Below are 23,796 nucleotides of genomic sequence, written 5' to 3' on the forward strand. Positions count from 1 at the left end.
TTAAAGTAGCTCTACGCAGCATAAATAAATTATTCTAAGTATTTATTATAGAAATACCATGGTATTTATAACGATACAAAATCAGTAATATCGATGACAATATGTAAAATAGCGGTTCAGTATGGATGTTTTTGTTAATTCTTACATTCCCTTTCATTTAACTTAGAGAAGTATATTTATGTATAAAAACCACTAACGCAGTTAATTATTTAACGCCTTAACAAGCTTTATCGTGTACTGATACTAGGGCATTGAATTTTTATCTGAAATGTTGATAAAATTCCTTATTTACGAAACCTATGATTAAACCAGTCAAATGTTAAACATCTAGGTAAATTGACTGCTCTAGTTTTTACTTAGCTAATACTCCTGCGGTGGTTTTTGGCTAAAAAGAAGGACACACACACATATTGTTTTTTACGTGAGTTTACTAAAAAGTGATAAAGGAATTTAAAGAGAGCAACGCACTTTGAAGTCATCACCGTCGGGACGCCCACAGCAAGCGTAGAGCGCCATCTGTTTAATTCGGATAACAAGTCTTCCCGTGAGTCAACGCGCTGACTCGAATCCTGTTATAGTATAGACGGCGAAATGATAGGGCGCGCGCTGTGTCGATGTGTATAATGGGTAGGATTTGCAAAAGGAAAATGGAAATGGTTAAAGCGGTCTAATAAACAAAAGTGAAAAATTAATTTAACCTTAATTGCTCAAAATGGATGAGTTTGCAAGGAGGATGGTGGTTCTAGCGTGCGTGTTCTTTGGAGTTCTGCTAAGGTCTACTGGTAGGTACTTTAAGGCTTTCTACATTATGTTTTATAGACACAAATTCAAATACAGCATTAAGCGGAGAAAGGATATTGATTTGAGTATTAGTTTTAATTAGCAAGAGGCGTGAATTTAAGCGTGAAACTGCACGTGATTCATCTTAAATGTGCTTCCTAGTTGCGAATCTAATGTTTTATTATGAAATGTTGAGCACAATTAGTCTCCTGGTTCCGCATGCATAGTCTTAATTGGGTGCACTTTTCGTATAATACAATTGCACTGCTTGATGTTTCAATATCCGTCTTTTTAAAGGCACCAAGGGTCAAAAATATTTAACTTAAATATTCTTACAAGATTAACCATCTTAAAGGCAAAACTACCTGTAATCAAGGAAACATACTCCGATATTGATTGCCTCATGGCGTTCCATATTTTCCTGACGCGCTGTTTCAGTTCATGTATTATATTGATTTTCACCTGAGGACTAACCAGAAGGCGTCACTAATTAGAAAATATAACTATTTTATACATCACATGTCATACTGATATATGAGGATGCAAATAATTTAGTTTTTCCCTACAGGTGCTAAACATGTTCACATATTTTAGTCAATAATAATTGTAAAATGTAATCCTAACTACACTCAAGCACCGTCTGATATGATATTTTGTTATTGCAATATGCTTAACAGCATGCATAGTATTAAAATCATGGTTTATGAAATAGCGCAGTCGACTTTCTGTGAAATGTATGCTTTAAATGGGAAAAAAACTCGAAACATTTTACCGTTAACCAGAACTATGTGAACACTGTGTTCTTCGCGTTCTTATGTTTACAATTATCAACTCAAATCTATGATTTCTTACAAAATGAAAGATATAAATCATTTATATCTGAACGATTAACAAACGGTTTCAATTTTACTTTCAAACGAATTGTGTTGTCAGTACGAGATATGTTCGCCTCTCACCGTGTACTTTTTTCGTATTTTAATAAGAATTTGGGTTAATGTTTAGGCTAATTGACTTTGTATCTGTAGTTGCTTTATTACAAATAGTTGCAATTCTTTATTGTATTTTTGATGAATTGTGTTTATGATGACATGCATAGTTGCAAAGACGTTATTGCCCGTATCGCTATCATGATGCAGGATTTTGCCGGATTTATTACAAAATAGTTATGTAATTATATACATGTAGAATGTCTATTATTTAGAGGTATATTCTACTACCTTTTGGAAGTGTACATATAAGTCACAGAGTAAGTCTCATGTTTCTTCAGAAAGCCTTGCTAATGCTGTCTTAAGTTTGGTATAAATTTGAACAATGTCTGTCTTGTGCCTTGTTATAGTTTTCTTTAAACCCGTCGATTAAGGACGTGAAAAATAACGTGAGCTGTATTTAATCAGCAATTTAGCTCGAACGTAATTTAAGATTAGTAGAAAATATGTGTTTTGATTGGCCTGTATATTTAGCTGATCAATAGGCTGAATGGAATCACTGAGGCATGTCTAAGGATAAGGATAATATTAATATCGAACACTGTCCATGCAGGTCTCACAATTAAAAATATTACAAAGGAAAAGAGGGGGAGAAGCTCAAAAGTTCTTTTTAGAGCAGTCCTCTTAACCGGACTATAATTACATGATTATGTTGTTTAGAGACGAGCTGTTTTCTGAACATGTCGCAAAGACTACCTATGAATGGTTTCGATTTCTATTATGAGCGATGTACACGAAAACGCTCATATTGTGGTTCAGACAATCGGACCAGCCTTTTAGAATATACAAATAGTTTAAAGAAAGCATGATGGTCGACAAAGAAAAGTTCATAGCATCAATAAACACGTGCAATCTTTAACACCATATTACTAATACATGAGCTTCAATAATCCAGATTCAATAGGCTAAATCCTGTTTATAATATACTACTCATGCGATTTGTATTTCTATACATGTATTTCATGGTTTTGATTATAAATATAAAATATGGGAAAGGATTGTGAAAAAAACGCATATATATTGATTCATCCGGTTGTATGTTCCTATTTAATGATCCGCAATACAATTTTATGGCAATTCAAGCACTGTACGTTCAGCTAGAGAAAGTAAATGAATTGTAAATTGTTCGAATGTTGAATCTACATTGAAGTAGCGTACTTGTTTTTTTTATGAGAATCTTAAATGTCTGTATTCTTGGAAGTGATGTTTATTGTTATTTCTCAAAGAATAAGAAGTTATTTGAACTCCAATAGTGGTCTTTCATGTGTGAATTCACACACGAATGTATGTTTTTATCAAAAATTATATAATTGTTAATACAGTACGATAAGGCAGATCAAATAGGCCATCGATCAGGCGCGTAGCTGCCTATACACGAGTACGCGGCTGAATCCACATGATTCTGACAAAAAAAAATTCTAAATCAGCAAAAGTTGCAGTATGCGTACTTAACCAAATGATCCTTAAACTGTCCATTTTCCAAATAAAGCACTTTAGAACCTCCAGAATGCACCATGGTTTTAAAAAATTTCTGCGGGGACATTTAACCCCCCTTGCACAATTATGAATCCACATGAACAGAGGGATAGCTACGGCCCTGTCTATAATGTAATCAATTATACACAACGATGACTAGTTCAGAGATGGTGCTGTTTAGAGGCACACAACCACATAGACCATATAAAACATTCAGAAATCGTTCATGCACCAACATGCCGAGTTATTGACTTTACAGCCGAGCGCTTATATGCCAGTGAATAATTTCAATGAAGAGGAAAATGGGTGAAGAAACTGACGTAATTGTTAAGTACTGTGTTGAAAAGGACAACGTTAAATAACTAGCGTGTCGGTATAAGTTGAAACCGTTGTATTTTTTTCCGCAAGATACTTATTGCACAGTTAAGCTCCGCCTATTTGTGGTCGAATTTATCTATGTATAGATAACAACATAGGAAACACTGTCTGACATTTTACAGACTGAAGTTATCAAAAAGTTATCGATGCTTTGGAACAGTCAGTGAAAGCTATCAAGTCATGTTAAGGTATTTGCCTAAATTAAGCTTTGTCCTGCTGGAAACAGAAACCTTATCTTCTTAAAACAATACAGAAAAGAAACTCTTCGTCTACCAGCCCAAACGTTATTCCGCCAGGATCAACCATTATCCCCATATAACAAAACATATGACAGATATGAACAGGAAAGTAAAATAGGTTGTTTAAGCAGTCTGTATACATGCTAGCAATACCATGTACATGTTTTGGAAACTTTAAAAAGGGTATGAATAATAATGAATAATTTCAAAGATCGTGTGCTTTATCTTTTTTGTCTTTAACATAATAAATCAGAATAACCAGGTTGGTCAAATGTAAACCAATTATAAATGAGGTTGTCTTACACAATTACTCTAAATGAATGCATGGCCACTAACACAAGGCCAGTCATTAATAGTCTACTGATTTCACTTTGAATCTCATTATTCAAATTGCATCACTGGACAAAATAAAGAGAAAGGGTAGGAATTCCTGGCTAGGACAGGCAATTTGCGCTGATATATAGAGGAAGGGTAGGAATTCCTGGCTAGGACAGGCAATTTGCGCTGATATAGAGAAAGGGTAGGAATTCCTGGCTAGGACAGGCAATTTGCGCTGATATATAGAGAAAGGGTAGGAATTCCTGGCTAGGACAGGCAATTTGCGCTGATATATAGAGAAAGGGTAGGACTTCCTGGCTAGGACAGGCAATTTGCGCTGATATATAGAGGAAGGGTAGGAATTCCTGGCTAGGACAGGCAATTTGCGCTGATATATAGAGAAAGGGTAGGAATTCCTGGCTAGGACAGGCAATTTGCGCTGATATATAGGGGAAGGGTAGGAATTCCTGGCTAGGACAGGCAATTTGCGCTGATATATAGAAAGGGTAGGAATTCCTGGCTAGGACAGGCAATTTGCGCTGATATATAGAAAGGGTAGGAATTCCTGGCTAGGACAGGCAATTTGCGCTGATATATAGAGAAAGGGTAGGACTTCCTGGCTAGGACAGGCAATTTGCGCTGATATATAGAGAAAGGGTAGGAATTCCTGGCTAGGACAGGCAATTTGCGCTGATATAGAGAAAGGGTAGGAATTCCTGGCTAGGACAGACAATTTGCGCTGACATATAGGTAGGACTTCCTGGCTAGGACAGGCAATTTGCGCTGATATAGAGAAAGGGTAGGAATTCCTGGCTAGGACAGACAATTTGCGCTGATATATAGGTAGGACTTCCTGGCTAGGACAGACAATTTGCGCTGACATATAGGTAGGACTTCCTGGCTAGGACAGGCAATTTGCGCTGATATATAGAGAAAGGGTAGGACTTCCTGGCTAGGACAGGCAATTTGCGCTGATATATAGAGAAAGGGTAGGAATTCCTGGCTAGGACAGGCAATTTGCGCTGATATAGAGAAAGGGTAGGAATTCCTGGCTAGGACAGACAATTTGCGCTGATATATAGGTAGGACTTCCTGGCTAGGACAGACAATTTGCGCTGACATATAGGTAGGACTTCCTGGCTAGGACAGGCAATTTGCGCTGATATATAGAGAAAGGGTAGGACTTCCTGGCTAGGACAGGCAATTTGCGCTGATATATAGAGAAAGGGTAGGAATTCCTGGCTAGGACAGGCAATTTGCGCTGATATATAGAGAAAGGGTAGGAATTCCTGGCTAGGACAGGCAATTTGCGCTGATATATAGAGAAAGGGTAGGAATTCCTGGCTAGGACAGGCAATTTGCGCTGATATAGAGAAAGGGTAGGAATTCCTGGCTAGGACAGACAATTTGCGCTGATATATAGGTAGGACTTCCTGGCTAGGACAGACAATTTGCGCTGACATATAGGTAGGAATTCCTGGCTAGGACAGGCAATTTGCGCTGATATATAGAGAAAGGGTAGGAATTCCTGGCTAGGACAGGCAATTTGCGCTGATATATAGAGAAAGGGTAGGAATTCCTGGCTAGGACAGGCAATTTGCGCTGATATATAGAGAAAGGGTAGGAATTCCTGGCTAGGACAGGCAATTTGCGCTGATATAGAGGAAGGGTAGGAATTCCTGGCTAGGACAGGCAATTTGCGCTGATATATAGAGAAAGGGTAGGAATTCCTGGCTAGGACAGGCAATTTGCGCTGATATATAGAGAAAGGGTAGGAATTCCTGGCTAGGACAGGCAATTTGCGCTGATATAGAGAAAGGGTAGGAATTCCTGGCTAGGACAGGCAATTTGCGCTGATATATAGAGAAAGGGTAGGACTTCCTGGCTAGGACAGGCAATTTGCGCTGATATATAGAGAAAGGGTATGAATTCCTGGCTAGGACAGGCAATTTGCGCTGATATATAGGTAGGAATTCCTGGCTAGGACAGGCAATTTGCGCTGACATATAGCTTGCCATTGTTCCTATGTATGTCAACCGGAAAGTTTATGTGCTTAAACGTTGTGTGTTTTTCCATACAAGATAACCCACGCCATTGATTTACGTCCGATTTCAGTTCAAATAAAACTGTAATAACGTTGTGTGTGGTGTGTTGTGTGTGGTGTGCTGTGTGCTGTGTGTGGTGTGCTGTTGGTAATTTATTTGAACATTGTATGCAAAACTAAGTGACCTATAAGCAAGTAGATTCAAATGACACCAAAATCGTATGGGGGTCACCAGGCATCGACAAAAATAACCTACAAATTAATGGAGTCAACAGACAACTAGATTATCTATGGGTCGGATTCCTTAAAAAGCATGCTTTTGAAACTTATCATTTCTTTTATAAACGGATTCAAAAATTCAAGCAAATATTATGCGACCAATCGCTCAGTTTTTCAACCTACATGTCCTTATAGGGTCATATGGTTAGATCACCAAGTTAATTTATGGTTGGCATATATCTCTGGAAGTGCTGAGGAGCTATTGTGGGAAAGTAGTGCAATGCCAATAATTTATTGCTATATTACGGATTAATTGTTTGTTTTGGGGGGTGATACTCTTAAATAATATGGTTTGTCACTTTTATGAAAATTTATTTCAGTAATAAAATATGAAATGAAAACGCATATAAAAAGAATACATGCGTGCATGAGTTTTAAATGATATATAAGTGAACAATGTAAGGCTTTGAGATTTTTCTTTTAGCGAGAAGAGTGCATCTATATAATATCTTTAATGTTTGAATTTGAATTGATGCGTAAAAAGTATTCGCAGTTAAATATCAAGTCAATTGAGGCAAGGGGAGAATATGGCATTTTAATTTTAGTATAATATTCATATAATGTTTATTCGCCTGTCATAAAGTTTTTTCGAGCAAGCCTATTTATGTGACAAAGTATCTGGGCCTCAAGCGAAAGAAGGATGTCTTAGCTGAACAGCCGTCGAAATATGCTAACTTAATACTATCAACTATAAGCAAATGATCGTGTTTCACTGACCGTTCCGTGGCAGAATCCTCTATAATTGCTAATTAATATATTTCGATGCATGTTTGGTATGTCTGTATTGTTTGTTATTAACGTTCGGTGTCTCTCACTTTGTTGGGCTTTCGGCTTGGGCTTTTGAACAGGGTCATCGTTACTTGTTTGGCTGGCGTGATTGTCCCTGTACTTTACATTGCATGATTAATGGTGTTATGTTGTCCTGTTTAATTCTAGTTTTTGGCATTATGTGTTCTTTTCACAATAATGATATTGATAATGACTCTGTTGCTTGAGATGTCTTGCATTTAGATAGCAAACAACAGAATGTATTCACTAACAAGACAAAACGTAGGTAGGATGCTAGTTTTGCCCAGTTACTTCCATTGTATTGTGATATAATAAAATAACATCCATTGTATTGTGATATAATAAAATAACATCCATTGTATTGTGATATAATAAAATAACATCCATTGTATTGTGATATAATAAAATAATATTGAGTTGAGTTGAGTTTAGTTGAGGTAAGCAACATTATTTGTAAGTATTTAGAGTAAGTGGATCAGGGTAAGTGGCAAACAGCCCAGGGCATGTCCGAGTTACTAACATTGTAGTGATAGGCAACATAGTTTGGATGTTTTTACGTGTATTCACTATGTCTTACAGAGTGCAGTAGCTTTAAATCCTTGAAATGTGAACTCCTTGACGAAGAAGTAAGAACAAACAAACATTCGGGCTCCTAAGCTAAAACACTTCTTATGCGATCAAACGAGACCGCAGTTGGTCTTGGGGCTACTAAGCTAAGCAGCATAACTATCCAGATTGGTCATTATTATTATTATTATGTACATCCAGAACAGTAAATCGAAGAAAAAAAAATCTTGGTTCTGGCCGGCCTTGGTATTTGTTTTATTTCCATTGAAGTGTTTGTCATGTTTACTAATTAGAAATATAATCATCTGTCATAAAAGCATGGTGACCTGGTTCATGAGTACAATTAAATGCTTGTCCCGCTTTCGACCAAACCTAATTGACCCAAGGCGAGTGAAAATACCATAGGTCACAAACGAAATGCTCACTAATGTCCAAAACAACAGAAGCGCTAAACAAATCCCCAAACGGCATTAAACACTAACACATGAATATAACATACGTATCAGCAATAAAAAATGAAGGAGTTATAAATTATATATATATTTATGACTGAGACGGACTTTGGCAGCAGCTGCAGTAGTGTTGATCGCCTCGTTACAATAGTATTGAACACAAGAACATGTATTCCCCCAATGAGCTCTGTTATCTTTTCTGATTTAAATGATATAGATGTCAGACGGTTAACTGTTAGACGGTGCAATGAACCCACGTACTTGCACGCACAATCACATTCATACATACAATGCCTACAGTCGTTGTTCGAAATGTTTAAACTAAATTAACAAAACAATACAATAAATACCATTACGATGGAAAAAAAGAGTCGTAGTATTCATGATAATGAGAGAACTCATGTAAACAAGAAATCAACAGAAATCAATGATACATGTGTACTTGGTGATTGCGACGGCACTTGCTTGTCGAAAAAGAAATCTAACATACATTGACGCATCGATTTGCCTGTATTTGTTTTGGGATTGCAAAGGATGCGACAGTGTGGCCCTGTGATGTAAACCGCCCTTGTGTCTTGTCAACAAAGGCTAAGCTGCTCCCCATATTTACATTGAAGATAATCAAACATTGGAACTGGTCGGATTATTGAAATACAAAGAAGATTATTTAATAAAACATTATCAGTGTGGTTGATAATCGGTTGATACAGTTTAGCAAGACAAACATTATTGAAGTGTTCAAGTACTTATATCAATAAAAGCTCTGAAAGCGCCAAAAGGCTGTAGGCGTGACCAGCATAATTTTACTTTTTTACAATAATGTTCACAGGCATTAAAAATCGAATCAAAAAAAATATTTTGAATGCCCCCAAAATGTAGCCGATAAGTGCCTGTCATTACTTAAGAAAAGGTGATGTAAATTGAAAAAAAATCATAATACAATTAGCTAGTTTCATAACAGTAACTGATAAACCTAGAATATATGAAGATTGCTTTTATTTAGCAAATTTATTGTAAGTGTAAAGTTAATTAAATAAACCAAATATTGAATGAGGACGTTTTACTATTTGTTTAAATAAAATAAGGCATGGCCTTTTAGTCAACACTTTTCAATTTTCTATAACTCGGTTCCTCACCAAGATTTATTTAAGATTGTTCGGCTTGCTTTCAAATTCAAATTAACGTTGCAATCCTATGAACGTATTTAAATAAAGTGGTCTCTTAATTCGCACTATTTTTACCGCATAACACCATACTTACAATTTTGTTACCCCGGTAAAATGACTATTTTAACATGTCCTGTCAGAAGTAGATTTGCGGTACTTATGCCCAAAAACTACACATGACTCTTTAACTGACGGAAAATATGCATTTTTGTACTTAAGCGTCACTTATATGGTAAGTATTAGAATGAACATTTAGTTTTCAATAAAGAGCAAATACTGTTCAGTAACTGACGCACAGGAATATGTATTGTTGTCCCAGGTGACAATGGGTTCAACCAAATATTTTGAAGTTGAAATATGTCAATACATATATTTTCTAATTCCAAAGTAACTTGGTTTCGTGAACAAAACTAAATAATTTTACTTACTCTTGTATTTTTATAGATTAATTCAAAGCAAGCAGACCATCACTGTTGGTTTATATCAGAGCAAGTTACAATGATCTGTAAACTCTCAAGCAGTTTGTCTCCCTCTCCCTCCCAACCAAATATGCTTAATTGTTTGCCGCGGTATTTCTCCATTGAAGATGCTCTCTTACTCCCAAATAAGATTTACCAAAATTAATACTTTTGTTTTAATATTCCATAAAGGATGAATACATGTCGAAAACAGTGGTTCTTGTGGAGGATACCGATTTTAAATTGAGATAAATGTGCATAAAACACAGTGTTTCTACCTTATGAGACTACAGCTGATCACAGTAAATCTTTTAGCATTCACCAATCATTTAATATGTTTTCTTTTTGATATTTTAAATACACGGTTTCAATCTTGTTATCAGTAATTAATATTTTTCATAAATGAATTGTGTAGTAAGTAGTTTAAGTTTTATCAGTCAAAATAGTAGTGTCACTTTAATATATCATTTGAGGCCTTGTTTACGATCTGGCGAAAATGGATCGTGTTTTGACATTTAAGAATACGCACGTAATTATCAAAAGTTTTCAAATATTGTGACTGATAAGGGGCGGCATGACCCGAGTATTTCTTCATTTTTATCCAACTTAAGCTTGAAATAAACTGCCGTGTACCGGTTATTTATCTAAGATGTCACTTAAATATCTCGTTGGTAACAGCGCGTGGGATACAAGAACAAGCAAGTACATATAATAACTTTGGAGACCAATATTGAACATAATTTTTATTTTATGTTCATTCACCGCGGCCATAGGCTGTTAAAACATGAATTATTATCAAACGAGCATAAAACAAGTATAACAAATTTAAAAAGCTCAAGAAAATAGCCTGCTGAAACAGAGCCAAAACAAAAAACAACAACATTAAATGAGTGACGAATCTTGTGGCTTTAAGCTAGATAAACAACAACAACATATGTACAAATGTACCTAACGAACCAATACACTTTAACATGGCCATTTTTCCAATTTTAACTAAGCTCTGGTTCAGTTATGTATCATCAGTTGACACAACATGACCGATGACCGCCTTAATAATGATAACACATATCTCTAAGTCCACACTGATATCTCGGTCCTGTCCAAAATGCCATGATAAGTTGACCAAAATTGTTAATTTTAGAAGAAGCCACATTAGGTTAGCTGTATACTGGAAAACTTCCTGCAAATAATCAAGTTAAGTTACAATAACTGGTCAATTACTTACTATGAAAAATGCAAAAATTTGAAGCTTAGACAAGGACATAAGAACGTTGGTCGTCTCGTCTTCTCCTGGGTACGCCTTGGTCATGCCACTAAGACAATGACATAAGGCATCAGCGAGGAAAAGAAAGAATACATTGTTCAACCATTCGACAATCTTATATATTTAAGATTGCGGTCAACATTGAGATTTGCATGACTCACAAATCAGGAAGTTAATTGCAAAAAAATATCAACATCTTAATCCTGTTATCAAAGTAACGATTTTATAGGGGGTAAACTCCGTAGTCATGTGACAGCCATGTGACAGTCATGTGACAGCCATGTGACAAGGGTGTGTGAAATGTGGATGGAGCCGACAACATTCTTTTTTCAGTCTGTCTTCCATAGAGTAAATGTCAGGCTGGTATAGATGGAGAATTCATACACAATCATTGTATGGTACTACATGTATTCCTGGGTATATCGTGGCTAAGCGACGCAGAGTTCTACTAAGTATTAGCAAGTTGGATTACTGTCAGGCCTGTTTCACCGACATATTTTCATTGTTTCAGACTGTTTATCCTGTTACCAGTGTAACGTGTATATCCGGGGTACGCCGTGGCCATGCGACTCGGACAAGGGCATGAGAAAGGTGGATGACTGTCATGCCTGTCTGAAAACCTTTACTCGTTCCTATCTACACAACACATTCCACGATCAAATATGTAAGTAGGTTTTGGGACACTGTTTAAAGGCCAACGGGACCAAGTCAGTGATATGTTCACGGTAAAATAGAAACTCAAGACCTGTACAAAAACGCAAGGTAGTTCACGCAGTTAATCATAGCGTTCCAAATGGCTCAAAAGTTACAATATGACAACAATTGCCTATCAAATAAAGTTGCAATTTTATATTTATAGCTATATTTGTATTTTATAACAGTTGTTGTTTTCAAAATATAAATACAGCTATAAAATACACCTGCAGCTTTACCATTGGCGTCAATAATACAGCTACATCTATATAACTACAACGGACTGTACAGCTTTAATGCTATAGCTGTAACTTTACTTTCAAATACAGCTACGGCTATAAAATACATTTCTTGATGGTACACTTTTGAGCAACTAGGTACGCAATACTTACGGGTGGGGCATACTTGTTTGGCATAATTGGTCATTGTTTAATCAATTACACGTTAGTTCACCGTTGGTAACAATGTATTTAAAGAGTATATCAGGGACGGACCATGATTTGACGTTAGAGTGGGTGTAACTTAGGGGCGTAACCTTTTAATTTGCACTCCTCCCGCAGAACCTAAACATATTAAGACTAAAGTGTTGGCAGGGTGGTTCGAGGGTATTCTCCAAAGAAAGTTAAACAATTCTAGTCCGAAACAGTGCACTTTGTGCGTATTTTATTTCATTACTTCTCCTTTATTGAAATAAAAAGTAAACGTGGACGAATTTTTTTTATTTGTTTGGGGGAGGGGGGGGGGGGGTGCTTAAAAGTGTTTAAAACCACGTTAGTATACCGAATTAAGTAAAAACGTCAGAAGAACTAAACAGTTCTATTTGGCCCCTGTCTGGCCGAAAATATACCGAACGAATCCGATTGTATGCCAGAAAAAGTAGTTTCTTTTACATACTCTATATTAGCGGCTTTAACGATAACCACATTAACTCACAGAAAAAACACTGAAAAACAAAACAAAAAAGAGGGATGATAAAATCAAATATGCCATGTACATTGTGTTTCACGCTTAATAGAATGAATTCAGATTTTCAAATAACTAGTTTACCGGTTTATGTGAATATAGTTTTGGTTTCGATTTCTGGGGCGAAATTACGCGAGCTGATTAATATAAGTGATATGAGATGTTTACTAGAGCAAAAATTGCCTGTTAGTATATCTCAAAATGTATTTAATGGCCGCGGCAAACAAGTTATTTTCCCTTAATGTTAGTCAATATTGAACTTCTGACGTTCAAGGCTATACTAAGTTGAAAAAAAATTATCTTGTTTTAATGCGCCTCATATTTTGTCCGCTTTATTTAACTTGTAAACCATTTAAAAGCTAATCTCATTAAAATCATATCGTGACGTGAAGCGTGTATTGGGGATCTGATTTTAATGAGATTGTTTAAAAGCGGACTTTTTTTTGTTGTCAATAAAAACCGGTCACGTCATTATTCGTTCAAACTAGAACTAGTGTTTGTTAGCTGGTGACCCACATCATTTTGCAATCATGTATGGTAAAAGGAAAAACTGTCAATCAACTAATTGAAAATATGTTACAAATAAAGATAACGCTAAAGCTTTGTTCTGTACCACATATATAAATAGCATGTTTTTTTCCAACCTTGCAATGAAAAACTATGAAGGCTGTTACCAGTCAATTGTAACAACGGCCCCCCCCCCCCCCCCAGGTCCGGTGTATACCGGGGTAGCCGTGGAAATGGACCGTGTTTTTACCTTCCAGAAGGCCCCGCAGTGCCGGGTGAATGCGGTGGTTTTGTATTCACGTCAAGGCTCCCTGGGGTGCAGGGGGCATTTGGCGATGTTTTACCAGCAGGGCGGGGAATTTACCCGGGCTTGGCTGGACCGAAAGTCCCCGCTACTCCCCGGACCTGGGGACCGTGGTTACAATTTGCTGGTGCATTGTATTATATCGGTCATTTTTTTTATTTACTCTTTAAACACTGTATAATGGAAATAAAAATGTATTCAATGATACCAATAGTACATGAGGTTACTACGTATTCAGGAACTTCGTAGTTGGTTAAGCAGTTCAAAAATCTACAGTGCGAACATGTGTGTACCTCTTGTTAACCTTGAAGCAGGAGGCACATTTAAGCGGCACGAAGCTTAAATAAGCATGTCCATAAAAAGTTGAGTATGAAAAGAAAAGATAAATTAGTCGAACAAAAAAAATCAAAAAAATCTTATATCATGAATTTTAACATAAACTTTCGGGTAGATTTCAGGAGTGGTATAAGTCTGAAAACTGAATGGCTTGTCGGCCTCAGTTTAAACTTATGATTTCTATAACCGATACTTGAAGGTGACACATTTGTAGGGCAAAAAAGAAAGCTAGAGTCATATTTCACCAACAAACAAACAAACATTCCGGATATCTTAATCATATCTTTCTTAAGCGCTATTTCAACAATTGCGTCATACGAAGGCTCACCATGAAATCTCTCGATTTTTGTTAAACTGAGATAAAATATTTTGTAAAGGTAGCCGGTTAGTTTGATAATAGTCCGTCTAAATTTGGAACAGTTGGATAAAGAGAGAGAACATTCCTAAGTTGTTCAATATAAAGATAAAATATTCCCATTACAAGAGCAAATCAATTTAGAAGTAAACTGAAATTTAACATATAACCACTTTATTCTTGCTTCTAAATAACATTAATAACTGTTTTACTTTTAAGCAATCAATATATGGATTGATGTTGCCTTCAGGCTTATTATACATACATATATACAGGCTTATTATACATACATATATATATATATACCCTTTTTGGCAAATGCGAAATAAGTGTTAAATAACAAATTATTGTATGAACGTACTTGTCGTATAAACACAATATCGCGGCTCCTCGCTTGTCGATCTTTGCCTCTGTTATCTTTAATCACGCGTCAATATGTACATGCAAAAATGGGGATCGATCTTATTAACAGAATACACAATGGTCTTCCTTGAATGTACTTAAAACCTGTATATACATGCACACATATATCAATTACAAGGCAGCGGTCAACGGGCACCAAGTTTCGTTAATCATGGTTATTTCTCTATGTCATTATTATCTATATCATCTAATTTATACTTTCAGTGACGACTTCCGAGTCATTATTATCTATATCATCAAATTCATACTTTCAGTGATGACTTACGAGTCATTGTAATCTATATATCATCTAATTTATACTTTCAGTGATGACTTACGAGTCATTATTATCTATATCATTAAATTTCTACTTTCAGTGACAAATTACGAATCACGAGTATGCGTCAAGGACCGCGAGTACTTGAAGGAAGAGGGTTGTCATCCGCGTGAGGTCGCTTCCGGTTACATGAAACGCTGCTTCTGTTACGATGACTATTGCAATGCCTCTGGAAGGGCATCCGTTACGTTAGCCGCCCTTCTTGGAATTATAGTGTCGGGAATTTTTGTGCGAAAGTCGATTTCGTAAAAAAATCATTGTTTTGTTGAAGAAATGATAATATTCCTACCAGAATATTAGTGCCATACTAACAAAGTGTTAAATGTGTAGAAAAGGTTTGGAAATAAGTGTAAATAAATGTGTATATAGTATTCATACCAACACAAAACTGGATTAAAGGGATACTGTATAGCGACCCCTTTTCGACCGGAAATGGAGGTTTTTCCTACGTTACTTTTGACCCAAGATAGCTATTACGATAAAACTTTACACTAAGATAGGTTGGCTCTTCCGACAAAAACTGTGTAATTTGTTTTATTTGTTTTTGAAAATAGTTAAGGACTCCGAATATTCCCACGCGCAAAGTACCCTTATAATTTCGCTAAAATGAGCACCCTACTGTACCAATTAATCGCCCACCCAATTAATTCGCTATTCTTACGATGTTTTTCATATATTTCTCTCTAAACTATATCTTCAAACATTTTTATTTTATTTGACCAGTCTAGCCACCGTTTAAATGATACAACACCTACTCGGTAATTCTTCTCTTAGCAGAAAATTTAAGAAGCTGCTGGGATTTCTTCTTGAAACATTACATACATAATGTATGCATATTCATAGACTTCCGAAGAGGGACAACGCATGTCGGTACAAGAATGTAATGATTAATTCAAATTTGAGTTGCTTCCCTTAGACGAAAAATTGGGCGATAACTTCATTGTCTTGAGGTTTTACCATTTGCCTTTTCGAAAATTGAACTTAAAAACAGCAATTTATGGTATTTGAATAATTTATCACCGGCTTTATACTTTATTATGACAAATCAATATTGTCGTCTGATAGTGCAAGGTATAAGGAAAATTAAAAAATTCTTACAGGGCCTCATCACGGACCTATAAACCAAAGTTCCGTGGCCTCATGCAAGCGATCGCGCGCGTGGTGACGTCGTCCCCGCGTGCAACTAACAATGTTAGAAGTGTACACAATGTTTATTTGGGTCGAATTCCACATACTACTTACTGTACATTTTAACGCAGAAAACAGCTGATATCTGTCAAAATAGATGACGCAATAAAACGCCATATTAATTTGTGTAAAATATTTTGTTTTGACTGGTTTAAACTGGGTGGGCGAAAAAGTGGTACGGGCGAATAATAAGTCGCTAACCAGTATAACTCTAGAAATATGATCGTGTCGACGGTTTTTGGTTTACTTCCCTGTTATTATCGTCATATACATGTCGGTTCAATGAATGCAATTTTAGTGACTACCTTTTAATACCTTTTAATGTGCCATCGTTTCATAATCGTCACGGTCATGATTTTATTTTTTGCCACGTTCTAATATTTACACCTCAACTTCCATTCCTTAAATGAACTGCCTTTCGGCAATTGCGTTCATCAATCGATGAACGCAACATCTTCGGATATGTTCGGATCGTAATTCATTGCATAACAATATATATGAAAGCTACTGGTTGAGAAGCAGTTTCCGACAGTTTTTAAACGTTTTTATTGAATTATTTATACGTGTTTAAATATATACTAAAATTGTTCACATTTTATATAACTACAGCTCAAACTACAGCTCAAGCTGCTAATGTCGATATATTTCTTACGTGTGACGTCACATATAGTGTATCTAATAGGGGCGCAAAGAGGGTACTTACATTGTTCTGATTAGCTTGTGATGAGAAGCAGTTTCCGACAATTTGAATGCGGGGCATATTTAAGGTGCCTGTTGTGTGTTTTTATTTTCCTTTTATTTAATAAACTAAATATAAGACTGTAATAAGAGAAATTTTATTTAATTTTCCAGCATTTACGAAAAATTTAAACCTTAAAATTTACGACATTCAATTCATACTCGAAATCAGGCAGAGACTGAATGTCAATGATTTTTTTTATTCATTTCTGATGGAAACTTGTGTTTGTATACATTTAAGTGAATGTGGATGCGAAACAAGCATGACACCAGTGTTCACAAATATGTACACAATGATCATCGTTTGTATAAGTCAATTAAGGAAAACCTTGTAGCTATTAATAGATATGCAAATTAGGTTCACACGCATGCGCAATACGCTGCGCGTGCAGATCCCCCACGTGCAAGTTTGTGTACAAAATGAAAAATAAACATTAAACATTAAATAATAATAAACGTTTCTTACGTGTCTCGGTAAGAATTTCAACTTTTGATTGCCTAGTTACCATATAGTTGAATTGCAGTACCTTCTTTATGAAGATCTAAGGAAGGTACGCGAAAAAGCGATTTGTCGGAAACTGCTTTTCGTCGGAAACTGCTTCTCAACCAGTATTGATCTTGTTATTGGTTGTATTGTGTCTGCAGGTCCCGTAAAATATAGATCAAAAGTGTTAGTTTATTATATTTTAAATATATTGATACCAGAAGTGTTTCAATTTTACGTTTTAAAGTGATTTCAAGTGGTTGATCTTTTCCCGCGTTATTGTGACGTCATTTGAAAAAAATGTTTCCGGTTATAGTCGGGTCGTTCTATTTACAGAATGGGTAAGAACGGATTACTGAAAGGTTTTCTTAAATGAAATGAAGTATTTTTTAACAATTCTTGAATGAAATAATGAACTATTGGTGTAAATATAAGGAATGAATTGCGGGGTTGATGTCATTATCGGGGATATGAACGCAATTGGGTTGGTCAAAGTACGCGTAGAGTCCTTCGGACTCCACACACATTGACCAACCCAATTGCGTTCATACCCCGATAATGACATCAACCCCGCAATTCATTCATTGAATGGCTCTGCAAATCATGCGATGACTTTATATCATCATGGTGTCATTTAATAAAACATTTAAATGTTAGCTTGATCATATAACTTACGTCATTTCAGTTCAGTAATAATTAAATGTTTGTTTCGTCGCATTCGGTGTTCTTACCTATGTACATACGGTAAATACACCTTTTATGTTAAATGCTGGGACGTAAAAAGTTTTTTTTTCTCTCACAAACAGACCGAGGTTTATGCTTATCAACCTTTCAATTAAATCTAATATGAGGTTTTTAACTGGTTTAATAGTAACACAAATATTTATATTATGAAACTGTGCTGTCTAACACAAAATTTGAGTAGATTTATTCTTATCTATGAATTAAAGTTAGTCCAAATTTACTCAAAAGTCTACAGAACAATACAGTGTATTTGTACCGCTAGTATGCTTTAGCAATCGCTAGAGATTTCAGATTCTTGGTATACTGACACCGTATATAGCACTTTGCGTCATATATACTACTTGTTTATACTGCTGTAGATAATACTTAATTAAAACATCATACTATTATATGTTTTCTATAAAACACATATCATTTATCGCGTATCATTTTGTATTGATGGAGTTCACGATTTTATACTTATTTTTTTAAATATAATAAACAAATAAAAAATAACAGTATTTATCATACTATTCTTATAAGATTTCCTTCACTATGACCAATTTACAAATGACCGGATGTCTAATTAACAAATTATCTCCCCTGATTTACCTGTTCAAAATAGATGGCGTCCACTTCCGTATATGTATAAACTAAACATTTAACTCACGAAAATATGATTTATATCTTAATTTTGCCGCTTTTGGCACAGTTACTATATATCCCAACAGGTAAATATCTGCCAATATATATTATTTGATTTAAAAAGACGATCTATCGTTAACTTACCTGAGAAAGGTAATCTCAGGTGAGTCATGAAATGTGCATGTAACTGAAACTGGTGAATACTAGTTTATCGCTACATGCACAATGTTATATATGCATCTTTCTTTAAGATCTAATTTAAGATAATTATGGAACTTACATTATTTGCCTTTTGATACAACCAACTGGAAAAAGTTTCGTAAAGTTGACAACTTACTTGTAAAGCAAGCCAGCCCAGTTGTATTATGTATGTTTTCTGTGATGAGTTACAGTAAATTTAGTATAAATGTGGCAAAAATGACGATAATATTCACTTTTCGGCAAGAGTACTCTAAATCACCTCCCTATTGTTCAAATTTTGTTCTTACTTTATTCTTCAACAAAGCAATGTGACGTTTATTTCAGTAGGGTAGTTCATAGGTTCATGGTACCGAAAATCATTAAAAATAATATCGGTTAGTGTTCATTTAAAAAAGTTGTCAGTAACGGATGTTTCAAAAAAATTATGTGTGATAAATAATCGAAAGGAAACAGAAATTTGACCACACAAACTATATACTTCCACAAAATCATCTCCATTGATAGTATAGTATAGTTTGTTGGTGTCAAACCCTTTTTCAGACCTTAGTGTTTGATGTAAACAGGAGTCTGGTAGTCCAAGATTCAGAATACCTGATTCTACAACTACATAAATTTTGTACATGTAGGTGTTAGACTCTTTCATATGAGTATCCCCTAATTTTTATATTCATTAAGATTGTACCCAAATGCTTTGTCACTTTGCTAAAATTGATATGCAGTTCTTATCATATGCTCTTAAACCCTTCTTACTGAAAATATTAAGAATTTTATAAAACTTGTCAGTGTTAAAGACAATCTGCGCTAAGTCATAGCACTTGATTTAATCAATCTATCATGGAAACACAAGCCGCAAGAATGCTGGGAATCAAGCATGTTGCGGCAGTTAAAGTATGTCAGAATGCCAGCTCAGCAACAACACCTCAAATGGGCCTGCGGAAAATGTTTAGTGTAATATAATAAAATACATAATGGTTGCTATATACTTGAAACAAGCAATATGCTATTTGAGAATATAATTTATTAGAAAAAGTATTGACGGTAAAATCTGACAGAACACTATCATGTGAAAATATAAGTACATGTTTTTTTTTACTTGGCAAACTTGTGACAGGGATACTTCAGAAGTATGAAAATGATAAATAAGTATCTTTAGGCTAAATGCCCATTGTTGAGGCAAAGGAATATGTGAAGGCTTCTCATAATGAATGGAAATGACAAAAGAATGCTATCTTTGATATAAAATTAAAATGCACGACAAAAATTTGGTAAACAATCCATTGAAAGAGTTATTTTTTCCAGTTTGGTTTACTTATTTTAATGAAACCGTCTAGCATTCTAAGCATTTCATGTTTGATGCCAAGCAATTTACATACAAGTATCACAGTAATGTCTGTTCCCTGTAGGAAAAGCCATAGATTGCCATCAATGTGCGTCCTGGGACAGCGGAGCCTGTGGGGACTCGTGGCAAGACCCAGAATCCAAAAAAATATACGAGTTTTACGACACAGAAGAGAATGCCGACAATGTGGATGGGTGTGATGACCGAGACACGCACTGCTTGAAGGTCAAAGTCATCCTAAAGTTGTTTGATTCAGGCTTCATCCTGGGAGAACCAAGAAGTAAGAAAGAACTCTTGTTGGTGTATTGTTTTAAATGAATAGTTAAACAGGTTGGTCATGCTGAACATTTCTTTGGTTTATTACTCTCACAAAATTTCAAGGGCTAATTTTTCTCCAAAAAGGTTGACTTACGGGCGTAGAGAAGGAACCAGTCTGATTCATATTATACCCTCAATATTCTCTTTGCATGAGGATCTTGGGTTGACGCATAGATGTTCTCTATTGATCACCTGTTGATAAACACTTGGTACTTGCTCCATTCATATCTGTATTAATGATGGAATGGTTTATCTATGATAATTATATGCTGTAAGTTTTGTTCATTAGAAAAATTATTTGTCAATATTTTTCAGGGTCAGTATCTGCGTCACGAGGCTGTATTAGAGCAGATGATTATGCAGGTACTGCTGAATTTTTCTTTTTAATTGTTGTTCTGTAAAATATGGGTTTTGTTTTGACATGATTTTCTGGAATATTAAGGGGTATTTTGTCAAGTTGATTTAAACAGATGTTATTAAACTGGGTTCGAATAAAAAGATCAAACAAATCTGAAGGTAATAAGCTTTGTTATCTGTTTACAAGCATCAAAATAATCTAGTCCAAACAAATGTTAAAACATTGTATACTTTACAAAAATAATAGATGAACATATTGAGTGTGGTGTAGGGGTCTAAGGTAACCAAATAAAAATAACCAAAGTGACAAATTGGGAATGTGCCAGTTTCGAGTAGCAAATTTAAGTGTCCCAGTGGTCCTATTGAAGTGGTATATTTATTATAAACGTCTGCTATATTTCTGTTTGAAACTGATTCTTGATTTTTGGAAATCAATGTCAATAACAGGTAGCTTTATGAGAAAGTTCAGGCATTGCTTACATGTTTGTAGTATCAATACATTGGCTTGAATTGCATTACATACTGAATGCCCCTCTTTTAATTGTAATAATGCCACTATTTCAGGAAGTGACAAGTGCTGGGCCATAGAGACGGCATCTGGTATGCAGCTCAAGTGTATCTGTGCAACTGACGAGTGCAACACTGCTTCTGGCGTCTTACCAAACTTTTTGTTCACCTTATTATCAGCAATTGGGACATATTTGCTCTGGAGGTGCCTCTAGAATATACTTCATAATGACATATGGACTCAAAATTAAAATTCATATTAGAGATACCTAGAACAGTCTTTTGATGGGAACTAACCAAAGCAAGACTTCCTTCCCATCAAACATTTGTGGTGTAAAACTATAAGTAGTAATCCAGTTTGACATTTGGACTAAAGAGTACGTTCTTATACTACATGAATTAGAAAATATGATACAGGGAGTCCTTAAAATGTGCATTTGTATCAGGCATAATCTTCAATATTCAGTGTATTTCGAATTCTTACTATGCAAATGCTATTAATGGGTAAAAAAGGTACACCGGAGTTTCAAAATATATTATGTTTTAATAGTGAATGAAGCGAGTGATCGAAAAAAGGTTTCCATTAAAAGATCACAACATTGATTATCTTTTAATTTGAACATGTAGATTATGAAATTTTTCTAAGCTTAAATATTTTTATAATTTATGATTGAAATGGTTTTTCTTTCAATTTGATTTTAGTTGAATTTTATGTTAAAGAAATAATTACAGGCTTGATAAACAGACGTCTTCCAGGCCATTAAAGTAAATTAAGCTTATTTATTGCAAATGTAAAAGCTCAATTGGTATTATCTAAAAGTTGTGTTAGAAAAAAGGGCTGAATACTTTTAATTATTGTAAATATGTAAATAATGTGAAAGTTTGTATATCATGGAGATATTATCTCTTCTTATTCATCTTGTTTTTATATACACAGGTTTTTATTTATAAACTTAAATGATTAACAAAATCTTTAAAGGAATTGTTCCTACAATTATAATTACTATGATTCAGACCATGCATTGTCAAAGTATGTGTATTTTTCTGAATGATTTAATTTTCATGTGTCCGCTTTATAAAATAGGACAAAATATAGATTCTCCTTCGGCCAATGGATAGGCAGCTTCCACCTAGTTATCTCCACTGTATTGAGAAGCTTTTTTGTCTGCATGTCTCCAATCTACAATCTGAATGGGCAGATGATTTTGGCCAAGTTTGATAACATGCAATGTTGCCTCAGTATCTTCAGAGTTATGGCTCATGAATTATATAAATAAAAAACCCATCATATTTTCAACAGGCGCATCTTGTGACACACTTTTTAAGAAGTTTTCTTTTTTTTTAGTTTAGTACATTATGTGTTGATAATCTCATAAAACGATGTTCATACATTATAAATACATTCCATTATACATTTTATATACAGTCTGTGTACATATTTAGTTCTATATAATACATAATACTGCTGAAATATTAATGCAATAAAAGAAAGATAAAAAACTGTTTTGTTATCTGTCTATGAGCTGTATTCATAACATGATAAGGTATTTTTGTAATTGGGTTCAATTTTCTAAAGATGAAGTGTTATATGTTCAAGAGTTGTAAGGTGCGTTTGTATTAGGGTTAAATATTCAAAAGCTTATGTGTTATTGGTTGAGGAGCCGTATTCATTAGGTACATTTGTAATTAGGTTAAATCTTTTAAAACTGTTTTTATTTGTTCAGTAGCCGTATTCATAATGTACATTTATAATTGGGTTAATTATGTTTAGGAGCCATATTCACAAACAACATTTGTGCTTAGGTTAAATTGTCAACCAAAAGGAAATAGCCTTTTTAAATAGTTAGATTTTAAATAACTACATTCGTATACTAGAAACATTAATATAGGCAGGAAAATTGTCAAAATATTAAATGCATATCAACAAGTTAAATGAAAAGTAGACAGTAATTTACATAATCGTTGATGAAAATAAGGAAATGTTCAATGAGTTGAATATTCTCACCAAGATGTTTTATTGCTTTATGAATACAGCCCCAGATATTAATTTGAATATTTCTGTGTCTTATTTCATGTGATCATAAAAAATATGGGTTATCCTACACGACATATATGACATATGGAAACCTTAGAATTCTAAATATTTATCAGCACGGTCTATATAAGTAACTAGCACTGAATGAATTTGAAGTGAATGATGCAG

General features: G+C 34.9%; 2 protein-coding genes across 2 annotated transcripts; both read left to right on the plus strand.

The window, feature by feature from the left end:
* Positions 1-326: 326 nt before the first annotated feature.
* LOC128231452 (uncharacterized) lies at positions 327-18,742 on the plus strand. Its single transcript, XM_052944285.1, has 3 exons — positions 327-782; positions 11,708-11,860; positions 15,134-18,742. Exons 1-3 carry the CDS (start codon positions 713-715, stop codon positions 15,340-15,342), a joined length of 432 nt encoding a protein of 143 aa, XP_052800245.1. The 5' UTR covers positions 327-712; the 3' UTR covers positions 15,343-18,742.
* A 63-nt stretch (positions 18,743-18,805) lies between these two features.
* Positions 18,806-23,106, plus strand: LOC128231451 (uncharacterized). Its single transcript, XM_052944284.1, has 4 exons — positions 18,806-18,957; positions 20,476-20,691; positions 21,045-21,092; positions 21,651-23,106. Exons 1-4 carry the CDS (start codon positions 18,903-18,905, stop codon positions 21,806-21,808), a joined length of 477 nt encoding a protein of 158 aa, XP_052800244.1. The 5' UTR covers positions 18,806-18,902; the 3' UTR covers positions 21,809-23,106.
* The last annotated feature ends 690 nt before the right edge of the window (positions 23,107-23,796 follow it).

Source organism: Mya arenaria, chromosome 4, assembly GCF_026914265.1.
Source record: "Mya arenaria isolate MELC-2E11 chromosome 4, ASM2691426v1".
In the NCBI taxonomy this organism is placed as follows: domain Eukaryota; kingdom Metazoa; phylum Mollusca; class Bivalvia; order Myida; family Myidae; genus Mya; species Mya arenaria.